Genomic DNA, 26135 nt, shown 5'->3' with positions numbered 1-26135 from the left:
TACACAAAAATAAACTAAATATTATTGTAATGTATTTCAAAAGTACTGCCAGAATATATTCAGCATTAACAATCTATACGATGGATTCAAATTGTTTTCAAAGTCAGAATCACACTTGGTTGTGTCTGCAGTTAACAGAATAACAGAGTTAATAGCATAGCAGGCAATTCCATTACATGTAAAGCTTTTCGTAGCTCATTTTCCAGATTGAGGGATTCAGATAAACAATTGCAGTGTCACTGCTAATCATACATCATACCATTTACATATAAGATTTCTCCTTTCCAGTGAATGAAGTTTGTGTACGTATGAACTTAATCCTAGAAACCATAATTAAAGAAAATAGTAAGTCTTAATATAAAATACATAATTAATTTTAAAGAGTTAAATATATGCACACATTTCTTTATATACATTTATATACATGAAATACTAAGATATTCCTTTCTTTACTGCTACTTTGTACTTTTTGCTAACTGTATAACGACAGAAGCCATAGTGATTCTAATATTTATAGATACTATTTTAATTCCACTGAAATGGAATATTTTAATATTCCTTGTTAAAATGGAATCCCAGATATTGTATGTTATATGGAAGAACATAGAGTTTTTCAAGCTCTTCTCATTCCTCCTCTAAGTCTGTCCACAGCCATTTGTGGCATCTCTGTCTTCTATTTTCAAATTGCTTATTCCTTATTTGCTTTCTATAGCAACCTGAACTAATCATGCTTTCTTACCTTTCTTTTTCCTTCACCAATGTGTTTATCACCATTGTGTTTATCCAGATAGGCTTGAATCCCTGCACCATAATCAGGATGAACATCAGTAAAGTTTTCTACCTAAATTGGCAAAGAGAAGTTGAGGTCATTTGTCTCTTTTGTAATTCCTGTACTGATGAGGACAAGTCAATAACTATTGGCACAGAGATATGAAATTTCAACATACCAGGTGTGTACTTACTTCAACTACCGATATGGCAAAAGTACTATTTTTCAGCTGAAATGCTGAAAGTTATTTTTACAAGAAAAATACTATTTATCTTTCAATTTATATGGAATGGAGTGGAGTGGAGTGGAGCGGAGAGGAGCGGAGCGGAGCGGAATGGAATAGAATAGAATAACTATATTTGACCAGTGTGATTAGACACACAAGGAATTTGTCTCTGGTGCAGAAGTTCTCAATGTACATACAAAGCAACAGAATTGTTATCATCATCATACCAATAATAGGGGTTAGTTAGTGATGTGCGGTGAGGTTTATGCCTGGTGAGGCTCAGCTGGGCATCCTTTTGCGAAGCCTCGGCGGTGGGGGGGGGAATTTGCGGCCTCGGCGGTGGTGGTAGGGAATTTGCATCGCGGGAGCCGCCCGGGTCTGCAGCAAAGGCGCTTGGTGGCTCCCACGATGCAAAGTATCCCGCTGCCCACCCGCTGACCTGGCCTGCGGCCGCTGCTTCTCCAAACTCCGCCGCTTGAAGTCTCGGATCGCCTCTGGGGAAAAGCTGAGTGAGAAGCGGAGCAAAGCTTCTCCGTGGCCTCCCGGCGCTGCGCAGAGCCTGGCTCTTGTAAGGAAACCCCCGGCTAAGCGTTTTGTGGCTGGCTGAAATGCGCGGACATTTCCAGCCACCCACAGGGGGACTAGGAGGGAAGGAGTCACTCCTCGGGAGTCTATCTAGCCAGCAGCCCCAGGAGACACCCCCCACCCCCCAGAGAATAATTGGGGCCACCAAAGCTCCCACACCCACCCACCTTTGGGATGCAAGAGACAGCAAGGCTTGCAGCGAAGGGAATCTGGACCCTGGGAAGGTTGGGGAAGGGTGAAGAGCGAGCCTCCTCCTTCTCCCCCACTCCTCTCTCCTCTGAAGCACGCCCTCCGAAATAACCCGGCCAACGTAAGCGTGCTCAAGAAGACATGATTGGCTGCTTCCAGATCAGGAAGCGGGAGAATTAGTGCCTCTTTTCCATCTGAACTTCTTTGCCTTTTAACTCTTTATTAACTTTTAGAAGGCGAAAAATTCCTTATGGAAAAGAGGCCCTGAGTTCTCTCGCCTCCTGCTTTGGTTAACACTAAGCAGACACCAAGCCACTGTGACCTGGAATGTGGTAGCAACTATCTTGGCTTTAATTATTTAAAAAAAATATTTAAATTTCTTTTCTTTTCCTGAGGAGAGTGGTGAGGCTCCGCCTCCCTTGCCTCTAGTGACTGCACATCCCTGGGGTTAGTGAAGAAGATAATAATTATGATGATGATAATAATATTACAGCCATATTATATGGATAAATATGCATAGACCTGTAAAAATTAAACATATCTAAATCTGATTTTAAAATTATTTATCATAAGGTCTTTATTTTTCTACAAAATGAAATGTATTCAACAATAAAGTTAATATGGTCTGGAAACTGACAATTTACATTTTTATTAATTTTCAAATTAAAATGTTGAAAAGGCTCCAACGGCTCCAAATCTAAGCATTATTCAGAAGAAAACTTACTAGTAATTGGGCACAATGCACCTTAAGAAGAATCTTAGGACTGCAGTCCAAAAAAACTCCTACTGAAGCTATCCAGAAAGATATCATGATTGATGGTATCGAAGGCCACCAAGAGATCAAACAGGGCAAGGATGGATGCCTTATCCACAGCCCGGGCCCACCAGACATCATAAAATAACATGACCAATGCCATTTCCATCGCATATCCAGGCTCAACCTGGATTGGAAAGGTTCTAGACATTCCATTTCATCCAGAACCTCTAGAGTTGCTCAACCACCTTTCCTGAAAAGGGATGCTTGGAGACAGGTCAGAAATTATTCAACACAATAGAATTTAGTGATGGCTTCTTAAAAAGAGGGCAGACCACAGCCTCCTTAAAATGTTGGGGCACAACCAGAGGTGGTTCAGCCGATTTGGACTAGTTCACCCAAACTGGTAGTGAAAATCGCGGGTGGGCCCGTCTCTATGCTGTCCTATTTAGGCACTTTTTTCAACCCGTGCGCATGCGTGAAAGCTGCGCACACAATCAAAGTGCATGTGTGGAAGGCTGAGTGCATGCGTGGACAGGGTATGTATGAGTGAAGCTAGCGCACATGCTCACATTTGTGAATGGGGTAGGGAAAGTAAGTGAATATCACTCCTGGGCACAAACCTCTCCCACAGGGAAGCATTAAACACCATCAGAACCCACCTGCATGTCAATTCCCAAGAAACTTTCACAAGCCAGGATGGGTCTAAAATACAGATACTTGCACTCATACTCCCTAGGTTCCTGTGCACTCCTTCAGCAACAACAGGGTTAAGCTGTTCCCAGAACAAGAACCTGCCTCATGTGATCCTACTAGACCAGCAACCACATCGGCATCTAACTGGGAATAAAGCTGATAAATTTTGTCTTCCAGAAAATCAGCAAATTCTTCAGGGCACTCTTTCAGGTGGACCTTTGTATCCTACTTCCCCAGGATGAGAAGGTTCACCTTAAAATATCAGTGACTGATTATCTACAGTTCACTAATCACAGATCTTTACAGTTTGGTATCACCAAGCATAAGGTTCACTACCATAAATTTTTCTAGGGGAAAAAACCTGGCAAATCAGAGTCATTCTACAAGTCATGGATTGCCTGACCCATCACATAACAAGACTTAAGTGGAAGAAGCACACTGGACTTCATAAAAATCAAGATGGCTTTTTCAACAACATGGTTTCCGAGTATTTTTCTTCTGGAACACACAATATCTAACTCAGTACAAGAAATATCTATACTTAGAAGGAAATTAACTCAACAACTATCCAGAAATATAATACTGTAGAACTTGGGTTGTTACGCCATTGTCACAGGATGTATTGTGACTTCCCTTCCCTTTGCTAAACTGGGTGTGGGCGTGGCCAGTACATGATGCATCTGGTCCATGGGCCGCGAGTTTGACACCCCTGCTGTAGAATATGCATATCTCCATAATCCATAACACTAAACTGAAAAGAGAGATTTAGTTATAAGTTATATATAGTTAACTAATATTAGAGAGAGAGAGAGACAGACAGACAGACAAACAGACAGACAGAGAGAGAGAAAGAGAGAGACAGAGACAGAGACAGAGACAGAGTGAGAAACAAAGAGAAAGAGAAAAGGAGTGCCCTTGATTTATGACCACAATGGTGGGACTAGAAAATTCATCATTAAACAGTACAAATGTTAACTGAGTTTTCATGTGACTGCACCCAATTTTACAATCTTTTTTCCATGGTTGTTCAGCAAATTATCCATGGTCATTAAGCAAGACATCACACAACCATGATTTATGACCTCCTGACCGCTTCTCTATTGACTCTGTTTGTCAGAACATCTCTGAGAAGATTGCAAATGGTGGTCACATGACCGTAGGATGCTGCACCTGCCAAGATCCCGGATCATGATAATGTGATTCCAGGGATGCTGAGGTGTCCTAAGTCTGAATACAAGTCATATATCCCTTTTTTCTGTATAACTTTGAGCAACTTGAGAACATCTCTGAGAAGATTGCAAATGGTGGTCACATGACCGTAGGATGCTGCACCTGCCAAGATCCCGGATCATGATAATGTGATTCCAGGGATGCTGAGGTGCCCTAAGTCTGAATACAAGTCATATATCCCTTTTTTTCTGTATAACTTTGAGCAATACTTAAATGAGTGGTCATTAAACAAAGTCTATCAAAAGCCTTTATCCAGAATTGTGTGCCAGCAGACTAAGAAAAGACACAGCTGCTTTAAGGGGTTATCAACAGATGATATCTGTGTGTCCTGCATGCTCCAACATCCAAAGCCTCTCAAATTGGAACATCTGCATTGTTATGCATTATGTTGTTACTTACAGCTCTCTTCTGGATGAAAAGCTGAGCATCCTTAAGATGGTTGGCAATGTTCTCACAAAGCCTCATGCGCTCTTCCTCATTCAGTACTTTGACAAAGAAGTCCCGTACCTTTCAATAAATAGTGAAAGCAATCGTTATACATATACCTTTTGCAGACCTAATAGAAATCTTCTACAATTCCAATTTCATGAACAGTATCAACCTCAGTTATTAAATCAATGAGAATAAACTGATGGCTATTTACGATTATCATGGAATTCTCTCTGCTGTTTAAAATGTGAAAAGTTCTGCCTTCTTTGAACTCCCTCTCCCCTTTCATATGCTATAAACAAAGCACTGATAACTGACTGCCTCCTTAGCAAAAACAGCTCTCAGGACCACATCTGGATCAAGCGGATTACATCCTGATATTCCCTAATTTGCCTTCAAGGCATTATTGACAGAATAGTAGTCAATGTACAATCGGTCACTTAAAAATCTTTTAAAATTATATCAGGCACAGAACAGGTGCTTTTGAGCCCATAAAATGAGGACCCGGATTGTTGGGGGCAATATTCTGACTCTGCAAACCGCTTAGAGAGGGCTGAAAGCCCTATGAAGCGGTATATAAGTCTAACTGCTATTGCTATTGCTATAAAGCACTTTTGGTTATCAGGAAGTGTCATACCGCATCTCCACCGCAATCACATTCATTTTAGGATCTTGTCAACTTTCTTGCCTTTATGACTGGTTATGTCATTTCTGATTTGTGACAGTGTTTGCTTGTTACTTGTAAAAAAACCTCACTCATTTAAAAAAATAGGCTCACTTAATAAGTGTGGATTTGTTTAATGACCACAGTGATTTGCTTAACGACTGCCACCAAAATGTTGTAAAATCAGGTCCATTCATGAGAGTGCATTGACTTACGAGTATAAATCTAGTCCCAATTGTGTTCATAAGTCAAGGACTACTTCCAAATATTATTTTTTATAAAAAGGAGGAAAGGGAATATTTTTGAGTGATCTGCAGTATAGAGGACTGGCACCTTATAGTAATTTTTGACAAACCATGAAAATAGAGGACTGACTCCAAGAGACTGAATAATCACATTATACATGGATCCACTAGTGGAGAAAATTGAGTAACGAAAGTTGACAGCAAACAGGAAACCAAAGCTTAATTACTTGAGGACAGAATTATATCAAGCAAGTGCTCTCAATTTTTTGTTTTAAATTAGGTACTTGGAAGAGGTACAAAGGGAACGTTGATGATAAATTTACCTTGCTAACAAAGAGAGAGAAAAAGAAAAAGTGTGCTTACAGAGAGTTCATTTCCAAAATAAAACATAGGTAGTCCTCAATTTACGACCACAGTTGAGCCCAAAATTTAGGTTGCTAAGTGAGACAGTTGTTAAGTGAGTTTTGCCCTATGTTATGACCTTTCTTGCCATATTTGTTAAACAAATAACTGAAGTTGTTAAATTAGGAAGACAGTTGTTAAAGAAATCTGGCTTCCCCACTGACTTTGCTTGTCTGAAAATCGCAAAAGTGGATCACGACCCAGGGATACTGCAGCTGTAAATACGAACCAGTTGCCAAGCATCCAAATGTTGATTACATGGATGATGCTGCAACCTTCACGTCAGTCTGCAAAATGCTCAAAAGTAACTTTGAATGTCCCTAAATGAACAGTTGTAAGTTGAGGACTATCTGTAACAGGGCATTTCTACTTTATTTACTTGAGAGACGTTATCCTCAACTGAACTATCGAAACGGTCTACATCGCCTGAGATAAATACACAGCTCTCCTTCAAAGTGGGCTGCTCCTCAGGGCCAGTAAAACTATTTGGGTAATAGTTTGGAGCACCACCTAAGGAACAAAAATTACAATGTATTAGAAATGGGACAGAATGCAAGCAAAGAATGCAAATGTATCAGCTCTGCAAACACATCACTATGTCTTACAACCACAAACTTGTTTTTGCAAACTAATGGCATTTCTACAATCCCTTTTCAGAGAACTGAATTCCTTCAAACTATTCTTAGCTGCTTCCAATTCCCAAAACAAACAAACAAAAAAACCATTTAGGGCTTTGATTCTCTGTTCCTGTAATTATCTTCTTAACATAAGAAAAAAAGCCTGAAGGTGAAATTAACCTACATATATTTGTAACGTTAATTGACTCACAACCATATTGTAATGTCTGTATTGTAAATATTGTAATATTGTCGGTCTATTAATTTGCTTCCAGCAGTAATAAAAATAATGAATTCATTTATTATGCTAATTTTTGGCCCATTTTAGAATCATTTGTGGGGTAAACATGTGGACGTCTCATATATTGTTCTACATCAGAGGTGAGGAGGCTGAGAGCCCTGAAACCATTTCTCAAGTGCTTTGCCTTTGATACACAACCTCACTTCAGTTATATAACAGTTGAGATGAAAAGCACAAAATAACTGCAGTGAAAGCTTAAACTTTGTAAACTTCAGTACCCATCCTCTCTGCTCACCCAAAATGTGAGTGTGTCTATATGCGTGAGTCCGCTCAGATGTGGATGGGTGGATGAGAGGGAGGGAGGGAGGGAGGGAGGAAGAGAGAGATCCATCTATTTTGGGTCACTGTCCTAACAACTCTGGACTGCAATCTGATTTGATAGACAGTCCTCAACTTATCACTAGTTATTTAACATCTGTCCAAAGTTACAACGGCTTCAGAACTGGTGTTTTACAACCTACAAAGACTTTCAGCCACTGTAAAATGTTGTGCCACCTTCCCCATCCTATTATCTCGATCTGGGTGCTTGGCAACCTATTCACACTAACAAATAGTTGCCAAGCTAACAAATAGTTGCCAATCATGTGATCACCATTTGCGATCCCATGCTGCTTTCCCCAGAAGGTCAATGGGTAAACCAGCAGGGAAGGTTGAACGCTGCTGCCACCTGCTGAGAGGATTCCCTTTGGCAAAGTGCAGAAATCAGATTCTGAAGGTCATATAATATGCTTAACCAAATTATCTATATTCTAGTATACTTCAGAAGTTCCCAACCTTCTTGAATTAATAGACACATTTGAAACTTTGAGAGCATAAACAGAAATTTGGCAAAATGCTTGTCTTAAGTATGATCACAAAATATGTTCAAGAGACTATATAGAGCCGTGATGGCACGCGGTGGCACGTGGAGACATTTGTTAGGGCACATGGGGCATTGCCCTGTCAGCTCCAGCCACATGCGCACTCTGGCCAGTTGACTTCGGCCTTTTTTTGAGGCCATTTTTCGCCCTCCAGAGGCTTCAAGGAAAACAGGCCCTACGTCCAAACCGGAAGTTTGGGATGGACTTTCGGTTTGGCCATAGCACCATTTTTCGCCCTCCGGAGCCTTCAGGAAGCTTCCCTAAAGGCTCCAGAGGCCGAAAAACGGCATTACGGCCAAACCAGAAGTGATTTCCGGTTTGACTGTAGTGCTGTTTTTTGCCCTCCAGAGCCTTCAGGAGACTTCCCTGAAGGCTCCGGAGGGCAAAAAAAAAAAAACTACGAGCAAACCATTCCTGAACTTCCGGTTTGCTCATTAGGCCGGTTTTTCACACTCCGGAAGCTTCAGGGTCGCACACATAGCATTATGGGTGTGTCATGCCTGCACACGACCTTCCTGGGCTCCCCCCGTTTTTGGCACGTGACCCAAAAAAGATTTGCCATCACTGATATAGAGTGTAACAGCAGTGTTGGGGCGGGGAGGGGGAGGACACCCTATGTTTCCTTTGCAGCATACTAGCTTTCCATTAACTGTTATTTGTTAACATATATATATGTTATGACCCTGGTGATCGCCTCTAGAGAGTCCTTTATTTCTCTCCAGCAAATGGCGCTGCAATGACCACTAAATCTCCCCCCCATACTACCCCGAAGACAGCCACCCTCAATCCACTAAACAACAGCCCCTATAGTATAAATAAAGCCCACAGAGTAGGAGCATGCTTACAAGAAAAGTTCAGGGTTCCAAATCCAGTCCACAAGATAGAGTCCAGGCACAAGACAATGGCAGTCCTCAGAGCAAAGAAAAGGTCTAAGGCAAGAAGCAGTTCCAAAGGCACAGTGAAGCAAAGGCCAAAAGGAGTCCACAAGAGAAGGGCTAGATTCAAGACAAAAGGCAAAGAGGAATCTTCCAAGCAAGACAAAGCTAACCACAACATGCACGAGTTGAAGCCAGGAGGTATAAGCCAAAGCAAACTCCCTACTTTTCCTTCAGTTACTCTATTCCAGGTGTTCCTTGTGAGGGTGTGGTGCAAGTTCCTCCTGAGTAGCCTTGCAGTCCTTCTCTGTACTTGCCTCCACTGCACTCTCCTTGCCCTTGGATCCAGTGGAGGAGGCAGATGTTCCTCATCAGAAGAGATCTGCTGCCTATCAGCATGACTGCCTGTCAGCAGCCGATCTTTCCATGTCTGTGCAGTCAAGCAGTGCTCTGTCTGGTCGATCATCTCCCCCAATGTTTGAGGGGCTGGGACAACATTGTCCTCAGCCCCTGGCCTCTCCAAACATGCCAAGGGAGATCCAAGGGTCCAATCCCTATAGAACGGTCCCAATTTTGACTACTAGTCCTCCGAATCAGGCTCCAATGGGGCCATGGCAATATGTTCTTTGTGTTGTGGCCTGCCAGCAGGCTGAGGGCTGGCAGCAGATTCAGCCAGTGAGGAGGTTGGAGAGGAACATGGGCCAGTCTTGGAGTCTGGGGAAGGCTCTGATGAGGGCTCTGTGTTGGAGGCAGAGAGGGGGCCAGAGCCGTATGCCAGTTATCAGCTGCCTTCAGAGTCAGAAATCAATGAGGCAGATGAACAGCTGGAGCCTGTTCCCAGTGTGTGCATGCACAGAGTTGCCAGACAAAGGGAACAGCTAAATGACAGGGATTGACTTGGGAGTAAGACCACAGGTGGACGATGAATGGCCTTCCCAGAGGAAATAAAAGAAGAATGAAAGGGGAGTGGAGTTTGCAGGAAACAGTTCATTTAATTGGTTCATGACTTTCTGAGACTCCTTGCCAAGTTTTGCAGATATCACCCTCCCAGCTCTCCAAGCCAGATAAGGTCTGTGACTATAAATCTTCCCTTGAAAGACTTTGCTGGATGTGAATGAGCAAAATTCACAGTAAATAAATGAAAGGGATTTTTGTTGAGACAAGGAGTTGCTTCATGCTCCTGGGACGCCTAGATCAGAACAATATACAAAGAGCCCTGGTAGGCAGTGGTTAGTATGCAATATTGCAAGCAAACTCTGCCCACAGCCTGGAGTTTGATCCTGATCGGCTCAAGGTTGACTCAGCCTTCCATCCTTCCAAAGCCAGTAAAATGTGAATCCAGATTGTTGGGGGGGTATAATGCTGACTCTGTAAACTGCTCAGAGAGTGCTGTAAAGCACTACAGAACTCAAGTCTAAGTGCTATAGCTGTAGCTATGTATGTATGTGTAGAGCAGAGAGTTTGTTTGCTAAACCTATTGAATAAAGCATAGCACCACATCCAAATCTAAACCTTTTTACAAGTCCACATAATAAAAACGAGGGAGAAATTGATCAGATAAAATAGAAATGAAGAAAACAGCTATCAGCTTATATGACTTAAGTAGTTAAGCCGAGATGTCAATGTCAATGAAAAAAAGGCACTTGCAAAGGTTACTCGAAATTACTGGCATAACCTAGCTCCCAAACGTTATTTTCAGATTTACCCTGGTTATCAGAAATGCACATAAATCCATCTCTCTGGTAATTGGCCACCCTAGTTCGATATGGACAATTTACAGGAATTTGAAGGTAGTTGGTTCCCAGACGATGCGCGTGGGTATCTCGATATGAGAAAAGACGACCCTAGAAAAAATATATCACAGGGGGAAAAGTGAAGAAGCAGATAGCTTTTCCCTAGGTTTTTCTCAACACTGCCTATATCATCACTGCTTTTGAAAGATTATTGCTGGTCCTACTTCACAGGAGGGAAAAGTCTTGATTTCAGAGGACCCAATAACATGGCCCAGAAACAAACCTGTAGATTCAGATCAAAGGTCTCTGTAAAATATAGCAGAAAGTGGCAACAAAATTAGAACAATGACTTTCATGCTTTCTTTTTCTTCTTCCTCAGACTTTTTCTTTTTCCTCAGACTTTTTCTTTTCTTTCTTAAATAATTTATAATCTAAGAGGTCCTCAAATTAATGATTTAATCAAATAACAAACTTACAATCTTTCAGTTCATTAACTATATTTAGAATGGGGGTCTTAAAAACAAACAACTTCCTTGTGTCAAGCTCTGCTAGTGCCTAAGGTGAAAATAACGAATGGTATTCTTTTTACGAATTGTTTTAATATTCAGAGGCAAAAACAAAAAACCCAACACACCAAAAAATTGAAAAGCATGGGGCAAAGAAAAAATTCTAATACCAAACAGATTGAGGTTAACATGTTTTCATTATTGCAAAAGTTATCTGATTGACAGGCTGGGTTGCCTAGTCCAGTGTTTTTCAACCACTGTGCCGCGGCACACTAGTGTGCCGTGACATAGTGTAAGGTGTGCCGTGGGAAAAAGACTTTATATATAGTCAATATAGGCACAGAGTTAAATTTTTTTAACATTTTCTAATGGTGGTGTGCCTCGTGATTTTTTTCATGAAAAAAGTGTGCCTTTGCACAAAAAAGGTTGAAAAACACTGGCCTAGTCTCACAATTCAATGAATAGGGGAGGAAAATCTATTCTGGTTACCTGTAACATTTTATCAGGGCTAGGTTCAATTCCTTGAGGCATGTTGCTTGGGTCAAAGGCCAATTGTTCCACTTCAGCAAAATAATTGACGGGATTTCGGTTTAAGACAACTTTTCCCACAGGGATGAGAGGATAATCTTTATGAGGCCAAACCTAGAATATATGACCAAGATGTTCCAGCTTGAGTTTGCAAGATGTAGAAATCTACCTTTTCTACTCTGTGCTGTGCTGGTGAAAAGGTCACAAAAATATACTCACCTTTGTTACATCAAAAGGATTAAATGGAAAGTTCTCAGCTTGTTCAAATGTCATAACTTGAATGTTGAAAGTCCAAGAGGGGAAGTTTTCATTAGCAATTGCATTGTAAAGATCACGTAGGCCATAATCCGGATCTTCAGAAGCCAGTCTTTCTGCGTCTTTGACAGATATGTTTTTAATTCCTTGATCGGTCTAAAAATATTGAAATGCTATGTTAATTAATAATTTGTTACCAAAAGTTGCTAAATGTAGTTATAAATCTATCTACAAATATATATTGTGAAATTATATGTACAGTACTATGGATGGAAGGAGTAAAATTAGCTACTAATAAGGACTAAATATAGAAATAGTTATTCTTAATATATCCTGTTACCCACTAGGTCAGTGATGGTGAATTTTCGTGTGTAAACATCGTGCGCGCATGCACATGCTCACCGGGGTTGCACTGCAGAAAAGCTGAACTTCTGGGTTTAGCGCACATGCGTGCCCAACAATCAGCTGGCTGGCATTCATGTGCAGCCTGGTTTTCGGCACTGCCACATGTAAAAAGGAATCATGCTCCAGAAAAGCTGAACTTCTGGGTTCTGGTGTGCATGCACACCCGACAATCAGCTGACCGGCGCACATGCACACAATGGTTTTTGGCACTGCCGTACATGTGAAGGACAGCTGATCACTCCACACGCATGTGTACCAGAAACCTGGAAGACAAACAGGCAAAGCCACATGTGCCAGGCGACATGGCTTCGCATGTCACTTTGGGCACATGTGCCATAGGTTTGCCACCACAGCACTAAACAACATGATGGCCTAATGGTGAGAGTCTTCACTCACCCACCCATCCCACTCGGAATGTTGGGAGTTCAATCCCGGGTAATGGCAGATGTCTCACTCTCAGCGTATAAAGAAAAAATATCTGCTGACAACTCTATGTAGGAGTAAGGAAGGGCATCTAGTCAGTAAATGCTCAGCTCCGTCCAGTCACCCAGACTCTACTCCGAATTAAGGGACTACAAGATTATTTTTAAAAAATGCACGCCTAAACCCAATGAGAGCAATCTGCATTAAAAATGTAAATGTGCTGTAAAAGAATGTTTATAAAGCTGCTATACAAGAAACAAATCTAGGCCCAAGGATATATTGTGAAATTATATGCAGAAAAAACAGTATTACGGGGGAAGGAGTAAAATTTCCTAACATTATGAAGGAAAATAGATGATTTTTGCTAAAAGAAATATTGTTATTAATTAAAAACAGGAACTGATATGAATGCAAGTGGCTTTGCCTAGCAATTTACTGCATAGTCAATATAGATAGAAAGAAATAAGATATGTTATCAGAAAGTGGAGTCAGGGACAGACTTTTGATGGCTCAACATAGAAGAGAAAATAGTAACAGTAGGCCATAATTACCTTTACATGGAATTTGCAGTATACTGCATTTCCGTAAGCATTGACTAGCTTAAAAGTATGTGACCCATAGCCATTCATGTGACGGTGCCCATCTGGAATGCCACGATCGCTGAACAAGAATGATACCTACATGAGCCAAAACAACGTACATAGCCATCTTTAATGAGAACACAGAGGCTGGATTCCATTGAACAACTGTCTCCTTCCGCACAAAAGTAGATTCCAATTATATTTCTTGCCTATTCTCATCCAGCCCTACTCAATATCTATAATGTCATATTGCAGTTTTAGAATATTCATTCAAGAAATAAGAATAATTAGGCTCCGTGTAGAGAATGCTGCCTTTCATACACTCATGTTTCAGACAAAAAATAGCATCTGAGCCAGTTAGCAACATATTAAGGGAAGGAACAATCATATACTGTTAAGTAAATGTTACACACAGGATCCAGTGTAGTATAATATTAAATCGCCAGGAGAATGTCAGTTCTAGCCCTAGAAAGCAGGAGTGTGTCTTCTAGCCCAGTGGTGGGTTCCCCCTGGTAAGGCCCGGTACAGCCCTACCAGTACTAGCTAGGAGCAGCTGACAGCATACCGGTACAATGGCTTGTTTGGCCCACCTACCTGCTCGTGTTCCATACCTGTTTTTAAGGCCACTGGCCAATTGCACACATATGCACAGCTGGCTTTGTGAATAAGGTACGGCTAGTACAGTGGTGGATTCCTCTCCCTGTCGCTAACGGTACACTGCTCACAGGGGCCGCACATCCTTTTTGTGCACAGGGGCGGTGAAGTGTGCATGTATGTGGGCACTGCACACACATGCACACTCCACTGCCCCTGTTACACCCAGCTGCTTGTTGGAGCTCGTGCAGGCGCCGCACGCTGTGTGCATGTGCGCATGTGCGCAATTGGCCAGTTGCTTTAAAAACAGGTATGAAATGAAGTGGTATATCTTCAATTGATTTCTATAAAAAACTTGCAACTGAGCACTCCTCAGGAATAAGGACCACCTTTATTTTTAAAAATACCTCAAGGTGGCAAACATACCAAATACTCCTCCCTCCTATTTTCCTCACAACAACAGCCCTTGTTTCCATTGCTTCATTCCTAGGTCTGAGAAATAGTGACTGGCCCACTGTTCTAGCCGTACCTTATGCACAAAGCCAGCTAGGTAATCTTGGGCCAGTCACTATTTCTCAGACCTAGGAAAGAAGCAATGCTGATTACTGAAAGAAGTAAATTGTTGTAGGAGAAAGAGCTACACAATAAATAAGTAATATATCTACAATTGAAGAACAATTTCTAAGGAACATCTCTGGACTATGTACAACAAATGGTTAAACTTAATTTAGGAATTAATCAAATAAAAAGAATAGGAAAAAAATTGAGGCCTTTGAACTATTGTGCTGGAGAAGATTCCTGCAAGTCCCTTGGACTGCAAGGTGATCAAACCGGTCAGTCCTAGATGAGATCAACCCTGACTGCTTTTTAGAAGGCCAGATCTTGAAGATTAAACTCAAATACTTTGGCCACCTAATGAGAAGGAAAGACTCATGGTTGAGGGCAAAAGAAGAAGGGGATAACAGAGAATAAGGTGGCTGGCTGGAGTCATTGAAGCAGTTGGCATGGGCTTAAATGGACAGTGGGGGATGACAGAGGACAGGAAAGCCTGGAGGAATGTTGCCTATGGGATCATGATGGGTCAGTCATGATTTTGCTACTAACAAAACAACAATCAAATAAAAATATCTCCAATATCTTCCCAATAAATCTAATGCTGTCTCAGAACATCCCAAATTATTTTCCAGCCAGGAATTAAAATAATTGGAGTTGACTGTGTGAAACTCAGTATTTCAATTACTAGCTTATGTTACTGAGCGTTTATTACTGCAATACTGCATTCTAACACTGTATGGTAACGCAGTAGTTAGAATACAGGTTAGAATACAGTATTGCAGGTTAACTCTGCCCATAGCTAGGCATTCAATCCTGACTGTAGTATGTAGTAAAAGGAGGATCAAGGTTGTTGGGGCAATTTGTAAAATTTGTTAAATTCTCAGAGAATGCTGTAAAGCACTATGGAGAAGTATAAGTCTAATTGCTATTGCTATTTTATTCCCATAATTAAGCATTCTAACTACAACCATATAATCTAAACACAGATTCTGCAAATCTTTCCATGGGAAAAGATGGATAGTTTCTTCTTTATATATAAAGCAAGCTTTGAAAACAGTCTTGAGTTTTTCTTTAAAAAAATAGTCTTAAACTCAACTAGCATTATTTTTTAAAAAAATCTTTTTAGTTGCTTTTTGTATGTTATGAAATTTTTATTGATTTTGCAAATGTAAGGTAACAACAGATAAATAAAAAACATTGTTCTTCATCATAATTTATGGCATTTATACACACTGTATGCATAGTTCTATATTCATATTTCTACTGGCAAAGCCAAACATATTAATTTCAAGGAATTCTAGATACTACCCTATATTTCTCTCCTTCCCTTCATGTTTGCAAGAGTGGAACTGGAACAAGAAATGGCTTATTGTAACTTTTTGGCTTTTATCTTAAAAAATGACGATGCCATAGAAACTAAACCCAGTTCTCTCTTGAGAAATTTTTCTACGATGAAAAATGTAATTTAATATAACAACATAATAAGAATCAAGTCTTTATATCTCCTGGTCTCTGTCATTTCCTCTGAGCTCAAGTTGAAGAATAGATTACTTAAATGAAACAGACTAAAAGGGGGTAAAATCTTACCTGGTGCAAAGATTCAGGGCGAAGACTCCAGAAGTCCCATGCCATGTTTGGGTCTTTCAGATGTGTCTGTGGATTCCTCTTTTGAGTATGAATAAAAGATGGAAACTAACAGAATATAAGAACGAAGAATTAAAATGCTATACACTTAAATTTAAATCTACGGGTAAAGGTAAAAGTTCTCCTCGCACATATGTGCTAGTCATTCCTGACTCTAAGGGGTGGTGCTCATGTCCATTTCAAAGCTGAAAAACCAGCACTGTCCAAAGACGTCTCTGTGGTCATGTGGCTGGCATGACTAAACGCCGAAGGCACACGGAACACTGTTAGCTTCTCACCAAAGGTGGTTCCTATTTTTCTGCTTGCATTTTTACATGCTTTCAAACTGCTACGTTGGCAGAAGCTAGGATAAGTAACAGGATCTCACTCTGTTAAATGGTGCTAGGGATTTGAACTGCCGAACTGCCAGCTTTTCTGATCGACAAGCTCAGCGTCTTAGCCACTGAGCCACCACATACCTACAAAATCTACACGTAGTCCTTGCTTAACAACCATTTGCATAGTGACCATTCAAAATTATAAGTTCACTGAACAAAGGGGTTATCACTTATGCCCAAAGTTATGATTGTTGTAGTGCCCCCATAATCTTGATAGTGATATGGGTACCTGTTTGTACTTGTGGTTGGTTGCCCTACATCATGTGATCACCATTTGCAGTGTTCCCTGTCAGCTTCCCCAGAAGCTGACAGGGAACAATGGGGAAGCTAGTAGAAAAGGTTGCAAGTCACTGCTGCTACCTGCCAAATTCCTTTATTTTCTTGGGACTGGTTGAAAAATTTATAACTTGAAATGCAAAGATTTCAGCATGGAGCATTTGCAGTATGAAATGTTTATAGCCAGCCCACACAGACAAGAGGACTTCCTCTCGTTTCTGAGGGGTTGCTGAAAAAGATCCAACCCAAAATTCAAGCAGGATTTTCAGCCCAGACGATTTATAGCCACAGAGCAGAGAGGTAGCACAGTAGACAAGGAGGATAGGGTTGCGGAAGAGGCCTTGGGAGGAGCAGTGCAGACAGCATAACAGTCTCTCTCTCTGCTCAGGAACTAAAAGTCCTGCTCTCTGCTCAGGAACTAAAAGTCCTGCTAGAGCAGTGTTTTTCAACCTTTTTTGTGCAAAGGCACACTTTTTTCATGAAAAAAATCACTAGGCACACCACCATTAGAAAATGTTTAAAAAATTTAACTCTGTGCCTATATTGACTATATATAAAGTGTTTTTCCCACGGCACACCTTACACTATGTCACGGCACACTAGTGTGCCGTGGCACAGTGGTTGAAAAACACTGTGCTAGAGAACTGTTGGCAGTTTGCAATACAGTGTCAATGAGTTCTAAGTGTCCGAAAGAAACTATAATGGCAGGTTCCAAAACAACGACCATGCTTATTATGGCAGAAACCTGATTTAAAGCATATTATTTACTTAGAATTTCAGATAGCATAATTTTTGTTTTTGCCAAGCTTTTTTTCCCTCTCAGACGATTATGTTATCCTGATATTATTTGCAAATATTTAGACAATGATATTCAGTTTTGCAAGCTGAATATTTGCAAACCCTTTAGTGGCATCCCATTTTAATAAAATTTTAAATATGGATCATCAAGAGAAACCTACATGGGAAATAATCCAAGTCAGGAATATTTATTTATAGAGTTAATTTCAGGTCCATTAAATTAATGGTTTGAATGTGCTCACATATGCAAATTGCATCACTGCAATTGAAACATTTGAGATAGAATATTTATTTGTATTACTATACACATTCAAATGGCATAGAAGACCCTTGTTAGAAGATATTGCTTTAAATACACACCATTTTATTTTTCTTTACTTTTTAAGGTGCCATAAATCATAAATATCATTAATGTTCCAATTTACCAGTAATGGATCTCTAATGAAGAAGATGGGAGTGTTGTTCCCTACAAGATCCCAATTTCCATCTTCAGTGTAGAACTTCATTGCAAAGCCTCGAGGGTCACGCACTGTGTCAGCTGAGCCTGATTCTCCAGCTAAAAAAATTATATCCTGTGATTAAATCCTATGCTCATAATCTAATACCCTGAATGACATTGCCAATTTATTTATTTAAGGTAGAATCTATAATCCAGAAAGTTGACATTTAAGAGATAAGGAGCAGAAACAGAATTGCACAGAAGTAATCTAAAGTTCAGAGGGATAGCAGGAGGCTAGGAAGGTGTGACTTAATAAACATTACTTATAAATGATCTTTTAAACACAAATAATTTACAAAATACATTCACTCACTAAATGCAGAAAAAGCACTTATGAAATATTCATTAAATTTACACCTTGGTTTCATTCTTTAAATGTATTGGAGATGCCCACTCAGCAGACTGTGGACAGTTTAGAAAATATAATACTAAATTAAAACAATTAAAAACATCAAACAAAACAAGGCAATACAAATTTTAAAAAAACAGCTGTTTTAATCAAACTGTCAAATAATGTTATAAATTATATGTCATTATTCTTTCAGATACATACAGACATAAACATCCTTTAGAGAAATAATACACCTATATTTTGGGTATTACTAAAACTTGCTCAAGGCTATGCATGTGTTGATCCTTTCATGTAGTAACCTATTTAATAAGATTCTATTAAAAATTAGGAAAATATAAAGAATCAACATTTCATATTGAAGATGTTATTTATTAAATGACATTGCCCAGTATCAATTGAAAACAGCACATAAACATCCACTGAAATAAATGTGTTACACACACACACACACACACACACACAGAGAGAGAGACTCAGTGAAACTTCTTTATATATGAAGAAAATAAATTAGATACACTGAAAGTCTGGAAGATCCTTACCAACAGTTGAAAATCGAATAACCATTGGAGTTTTTTTGCCTATGTGCTCAAATACCTTTGCCTTGCAAAATTTGGTGATATCATGAGTCACTTCAAAAAAGCCAAATGCTCCTGAAAAATTAAAAGGGATTAGTTTATTACAATTTTAAAAAGATTGTTCCAAAGTTCATAAATTTGCAAAGAATATCAATTATAGTAGATGAAGCAGAATATAATGTTTTTGTTATTATCAACGGCTTATAAGTGCACATTTTATGCTAATTATGCTAAAGATTATTCCAAAGTCCATAGTGTTGGAAAGAATATCACCTATGGTAGAAGAAACATTAATATCAGGGACTTACATGTACCCATTTTGGTGATTTTTTTTGGGGGGGGGGAAACATTACTAGAAATAAAGCATCTCCTTTTAGTGAGTCTCTGATTCAACAAAGGATTCTAATGAACAACAAAGGATTCTAACCAAAAAAAAACAACTTTCACTATTTTTTCTTGTTTCTCCCCTGACATTAACGTAAAGCAAATGAAACAATTATTGGATCCATAGCCATTGCACACAAATGGTTTTTACAGACTGAGCAATAGTAATTTCTAAATATTTCTACCTATAGCATATCATTCTTGATTAGATCTGTATGTGGAAAGAAAGGGTGTATTACATGCAAGAAAAAAACAGAAACTAAATTATCAGTAAATATTAAATATGCATAGTGAAATTATGCTTAGTTCAATATGAACCTCTGAATCATAAATACATTTCTGGAGCAATAAATGCAAAGAATTCTTCCTCTGGCCAATACAATATTTATGGATTTTCTTTTTAAAATTCTGAGAAAATATTATGAGTCAACTGAAAGTTGACAAGTAAACTATGGTAGGTTAATAAGAGCTTAGTACATATGATACAATTAAGCAAGGATTCAGCAGAATAAATCATGATATATGAATAATGTAGTATTACAGAACAAAGTGAAAAAAATTATAAAAAGATCTCTTTCTCCAACATTAAAGATGGTTGATCGGATTCTAATATTTTCTGGTTACTTCTATTCGCAAATCTATGAGCCATACAATTGATACAATTAATTAACCACAATTTTAATTCAAACTTTTAAATAAAAAATGTTAAGTGTTATTAAATTGTATCTATCAGTAAAATACAATCAGCAAAGATAAATAAAGTTAAGATAAAAACAAAACTTTAAACTCTCACAAATGGATAGATTATAGATAATTCAAACACCAATAAAGAAAATCAGTAGGAAAAATTAATACTACAATAACTAATCATCATTGGTTGCCTCTCAGACTACTGTACATACTCAACTTATGACCACAATTGAGCCAAAAATTTCTGTTGCTTAAGTCAGTGGTTCCCAAACTTGGCAACTTTAAGACTTGTGGACTTCAACTCCCAGAATTCTGGGAGTTGAAGTCCACAAGTCTTAAAGTTGCCAAGTTTGGGAACCACTGGCTTAAGTGAAACATTTGTGAGTTGAACCCATTTTATGATCTTGCCACAATTGTTAAGTGAATCATGAGAGTTGCTAAATTAGACAAACTGTTGTTAAGTGAATCTGGCTTCCTCTTTGACTTTGCTTGTTAGAAAGTCATAAAAGGGGATCACATGACCCCAGGACACTGCAACTGTCATAAATATGAGTCAATTGCCAAGTCTCTGAATTTTGATCCACATAACCATGTGGATGCTACAATCATAAGTGTGGAAACTGGTCATAAGTCACTTTTTTTTAGTGCTGTTTGTAACTTGGAACAGTCACTGTTGTTAAGTCAACGACTACTTGTGTAAGCTTCATAGAATAAAAAAATATTCCTGAATAGATTGATTAAAAGCATAAGAGGCACAGACACATGCAAATTCAAAGACTAACCGGCTCCTTTGGCATGGACAACTCTCTCAGGAATCCTTTCTCGGTCAAAGTGTGTCACCTCATCCGTGAAAACCGCATCCTGAACCAGGAGTGGGCCTCTTGGACCAACGGTCAGGACATTCAGCTTGTCTCCCACTGGGATTCCAGCTCCTGTGGTTAAGGACTCAGCTTCCTAGGTTCAAAACAAGAATCACAGTTATAACAACAAAAGCATCCACAATTTTTTAAAGGTAACTTTAAAGCAATTCTAGATTAATTTGACAGACAAATCTGAGGAAATTTGCTTTCCGTAGTTTCAGAAAAAATTGAGATATTATTATCATATGAATTAAGAGATTAGCTGTAATACAATAAAATATAATTTTAAGTTTAAATATAGCTAGTGGTAAAACACGGAAGTGTCCAGTGCAGGAATCATGAGCCGGGATAGAGTTTGAAAGCACTGAGAGTTTATTCCAGTGATGGCGAACCTTTGGCACGCATTCTACAGGTGGCATGCACAGCCATCTCTGTGGGGACGCGAGCGGTCGTCCCAGCTAGCTCCACCGTGCATGTGTGCATGACTCCCACCAGCCAGCTGTTTTCGTGTCTCTGTCGCACAGGTGTGGTGCACAGGTGGGACAGGGGGCGCACGCACATGCGTGGGGGGAGGGTCAGAAAGGACTCCTCATTTTAAACCTGAGCTACCAATTTTCTCTTCTAATGTAAATGGAACCTCTTGTTACATTCAAAAGACTGGGGCTGCAGGATTGAAAAAATAAATATATGGTTCTTTACAATAATAAATTGAAGACTGATTGAACTTGCCACTTATGAGCCTATTTCATACATACATAGACTCTGTATGGACAAACAAATGAATCTCATAATGAGATATGGAACTCCTTTACATAAATAGGTTAAAATGATAATTATATAAATGTATTATAAATATATATCTACTTGACTAATTACATTAGATAATACATAGATATATTAATATAGAGTTGTAATTATTTACATATAAAATGATATATATCCTTTTTGTTGTTACTGTGTTTTTCTTTTTAAAAAAAAAGATTAGTTTTTTTCTTTTTTTGACAATGCAGGCCTTTTTATATTTGTGAGGTTTTTTAACCTGTTATTTTAAAACAATAAAAGTATCTTTAAAAAGAAAAGGCTATTCTTGAAATTAAGCTATGCTGACATCAAAGAGTTCCTCTGAGATTTTAAAGTCAGCAAATGAAATAACCACAATTCTAAGAATGACAACTTCTTCAAAAGCATTTCATAATAAAGGTTTTCAGCCCAAGGGTGTCAGATTTCTATGTCACTAGGAAATGTTTCTCCTAATGCAACCACATAGTTTTCTGCTTGCATAGGTGCTATTCAGGCTCAGTAAGCTGTTTAAAGGACATGGCTATAAGGCAGTGACGGGTTGCATCTTGTTACTACCTCTTGCAATGTTTCCTGAACTTAAATAACTACCTTTCTGCTTTGGATGAAAACTATTGCACATGGCTATTGCTCATCACAGAATCACGCATCACTATACTCAATAGAGCTCTGAATTAGCTAAAGCACACTTGATAGAGCAGCATATGGCTTGAGACCTGCATGCAGAAAAATTAAGCAGGATGGAAGAGGAATTTTCCGAACGTTTTCACATGCTTTGAAAAGAAGTCTTGGCTATTTTTAAAACTTTTGTGAAACATTCAAAAGACTTAGAGTTCCCTAGAGAGTGGATTAACATGCATGTAGCAACATAATTAGGGTACTGGTAGTCCGCCACTTCAAACCATTCCATTAGCGATCGTTTGAAGTTACAACGGCATTGAAAAAAATGACTTAGGACCATTTTTCACATTTACGGATGTTGCAGCATCCCCATGGTCATGCAATCAAAATTCAAACTACAACTGGCTCATATTATGACGGTTGCAGAATCTTGGGGACATATCACCTTTTGCAATCTTCCAATAAGCCAAGAAAGGTCATAAAATGGGGCAAAAATCACCTAACAACTGTTCACTTAGGAATAAAATTTTTGGGCTCAATTGTGCTCATAGGTTGAGGACTACTTATACATCAAGGAATATGTACACAGAGAATCACTATAGGTTCAGTGCATTCAGTTGTACATTTCAGGCTGTTTCATCCCCAGCTCTCATTAGGCAAAAAAATATTTACGCACTTCCAAATGCTTGACAAATCTTAGGACTCTGCTACACATGTAAACAAGCCATTAAATTATCTTCCTAGATGATTTCATGTGTTATATTTTTGAATGTCCCCCCAGCACTTCACTCAAAAGCCAATACTTCAATCTAGGGTTCACTCTTGCCTTAAAAAATAACATTATGGAATTTCAAATGAGAATTCTGTATTTGGTTTCATATGTTTGATCATTCATGAATCCTCGGTGATTCATGGTTGACTAGGGTGGCATTTAGCAACTGCTGATTTATCTAGGTATTTAAACCATTATGTCAAACAAGATCACCCAGTGCATCCCACTCAAAATGAAAGATAAGAAACAGGATCATGCCAATGAAATCCTTTAGGAAATTACTTATAAATTGGGATCTACTTTTTCATCTCAAGGAATTATTCAAAAATTTATTCAGTTCAGAAATAACATGGATAAACCACCCTGGGTAACTTTAAACAAGGAACTAAAGTAGTGTTTTTTAAAATGGAGATCTAGAGATAGATACCAGTTTAAGTGATACTTTATTTTTATTTAGTGACAACAACTTGAGAATTTTTTGACATTAATAAAATAACCATGCACAAGTTTCTGGGATGATATATCCCAGTTTTGTCTAGCTGCATGCTTCAGGGAAGTTTCATCATGAGACCTCATAAAACAGAAAATATTCCCACACTTCCAAACGTCTTGATAAATCTGTTTTTTACTGCTGTGCTCCATGAATAAGAAAGCCATTAAATAATCTTCCAGGATGGCCCCAGGATACCACACAATATCATAAATTATTAAGATCTGTTATTACATTGTAATTTTTAAATATGAAAATTAGGGGAAATAACCATAGCATATAAATGAAGGTAGTAATAAAATTAACTACCTTCACATTTAATTAAGTTTAAAAATGTTAAATGTAACAATAATATAATGTAACAATAGTGATTTTATTTATTCTATGCTTATAAGATAAAACAGCACTTTTCTACAATAAAACAAAAAAAATCTAATAAAATCAGTTTTGTCCAGACCCTAGTTACTAAATTTGTATTAATGCATTTATCCAATTCTGGGTTTTATAGCAGTTTCATTTCCAGACTGTACAAAACAGGAATATTCCAACATTGCATAATGCTTGATAAATGTTTTACCGTAACTTTCATTTCTTTCTTTGAAGTATCTGCAATGAAATCATCATCCTAGAATACACACAATTGTTCATACCAGTAACCCCAAAAACAAAAAAGGCAGTAAAATAATAGACATTATTCTTCACCGTGGCTATTTCTTATATTAAGGAAGTGCTGAAATCTTGCCATTGGGTTTCTTAGTTGCTTTGTTCACTTATATAAAGTTGTAATGAAGTATTTTGAGAGGAGCCCAAGAATAAAATATGTATATTAATTTATTAAGGCAGGATTTGATTTGGGAACATGGCCAGCATATTTAATTCAATGGCTTGCAAAATACCTTTTTGCATAAGATGTTTTGTATAAGATGTTTTTAATTATATCAACCCACATGATAGCATTGTTAATACACCCATTTAAATTGCCAGTTTTTTAAAAAAAAGCCTTTTATAAAAGGTCTATGCTGTAGGCAACCAGTCACAGCTTGAATATCAACTTCTTATTTTACCAAGTTGGTGATTTTTTTATCTATATAATTTACAAGGTCTTCCTCATGCAATGGAATCTCATAATTAAATTAAATAGGGTTGAATGGCGATAGCAGATCTTAATGTGCATTTATACTGCAGAGAAATAGCCCAATGAGAATGAATTTAATTTACATGCAATCTGTCAGACCTGCAAGCCATCTTTTCTTTTTGGACTTCAGGCCTGCCACACTTTCTATCATGGGAAACTGGGAGGGGGGATTATGTGGAGTTGGGTGATGTGTAGCCATAACAACATTCTTTTCTGAAAGTCAAGGTCGACTTTGACTCTGCTTCTGCCCAGATCTGGATGGGAGGAATCTGTTTTCGTGGCAGTGAAAGATTGGACCATGTGATGAATTTGCGGGTGTTGGGGCAGGATCTTGAACTTAACTGGGTGGGAAAACCTGGAAGCTTTCAGATTTGGGTTTTCCCAGATATGCCAACATGGTTCTTTTAATAAATTGGAACTTTGAGGAACCTCTTGCCTTGGACTCTGATTTTATATTAGATGCTATTTGGAACCCTGATACAACCACTTTGTCGTTTCAGTTGCAACTAAGATATCAGTGCAATTTTAAATTTAAATTGTCTTTTCTGTTTAAAATATATTCTTTAATTATAACAAAAGCATACTTCTTTAAAGCTAAATATATCAGGACTTTGAAGCCCATTAAAAACTCATAGTATGCACTCTGAGTGCTAATTTCTTATAAATCAAAAAGATGAATTACAAAACTCATCTCTCATTGCTCATTCCATACATGTGTCAAGATACTAAACAGAGTAAAATTCTGTAATATTCATTCCATTAATCAAATTTAACATTTGATTAATATTAACTCAAGTTTCATACTAAGTCACGTTCCATATCTCCAAAAGCCTTTTATGCTTATTTTTCATTAAACCATGATGTCAATGCTGCTTGGAAAAATCAGTAATCATCATGCTATTGTGAGTATGATCAGTTACACAACTTCCATACTGGTAGTCCTTGCTTAACAATGGTAACTTGGTCTTAAATTTCTGATGCTAAGGAAGATAGTAATTAAGCATGGAATCATATGACAGTTAGTGATGGAAATCCACATTGCTGTTGTTAAGCAAGGAATGTAGCTTCTGGCCTGTAAGCGAGGATATCATCACAACTTCCTTCTGGCCTCCAACAAGCAAAGTCAATGGCAAAGGTGGCAGGAAGTTCCAAATATCAGGTGGCCTGCAAGCAAACCAATGGATAGGTAAATGGCTGCCATGGAGTGGGAGCTAGTGTTGTTTTCTGCCAGCTGAGAGAGAATATATTGCATGGCATGAGTATGGCAGGGCTGGGAATGGCTGCTGCTGGGTGCGGGATGGTATGTAGGTGGTTGGAGTGGCTGGGCGGGGAGTGGCTGCTGCCAGGTGCAAAACAGTGTGAGAGGTACTGCAATGATGCTGCAAAAGCATGGGCAGGCCAATTGTACAAACAATTTACAGAAGCAATTTGCAACTTTCTCT

General features: G+C 38.6%; 1 protein-coding gene across 1 annotated transcript in view; it reads right to left on the bottom strand.

The window, feature by feature from the left end:
* Positions 1-262: 262 nt before the first annotated feature.
* Positions 263-26135, bottom strand: part of LOC116509157 (catalase-like) — a 29011-nt gene continuing 3138 nt past the window's right edge. Inside the window, exons 2-13 of the mRNA XM_032218156.1 lie at positions 20800-20971; positions 18908-19018; positions 17943-18073; positions 16010-16114; positions 13244-13369; positions 11829-12020; positions 11571-11723; positions 10548-10686; positions 6569-6699; positions 4845-4956; positions 723-837; positions 263-305 (exon numbers count right to left, since the gene is read on the bottom strand). Of these exons, the coding sequence (XP_032074047.1) occupies positions 263-305; positions 723-837; positions 4845-4956; positions 6569-6699; positions 10548-10686; positions 11571-11723; positions 11829-12020; positions 13244-13369; positions 16010-16114; positions 17943-18073; positions 18908-19018; positions 20800-20971 (1530 nt within the window). The remainder of the gene's footprint in view (positions 306-722; positions 838-4844; positions 4957-6568; positions 6700-10547; positions 10687-11570; positions 11724-11828; positions 12021-13243; positions 13370-16009; positions 16115-17942; positions 18074-18907; positions 19019-20799; positions 20972-26135) is intronic.

This window comes from Thamnophis elegans, chromosome 1 (assembly GCF_009769535.1).
Source record: "Thamnophis elegans isolate rThaEle1 chromosome 1, rThaEle1.pri, whole genome shotgun sequence".
Lineage (NCBI taxonomy): Eukaryota > Metazoa > Chordata > Lepidosauria > Squamata > Colubridae > Thamnophis > Thamnophis elegans.
This window is presented reverse-complemented; position numbering and strand designations above follow the sequence as displayed.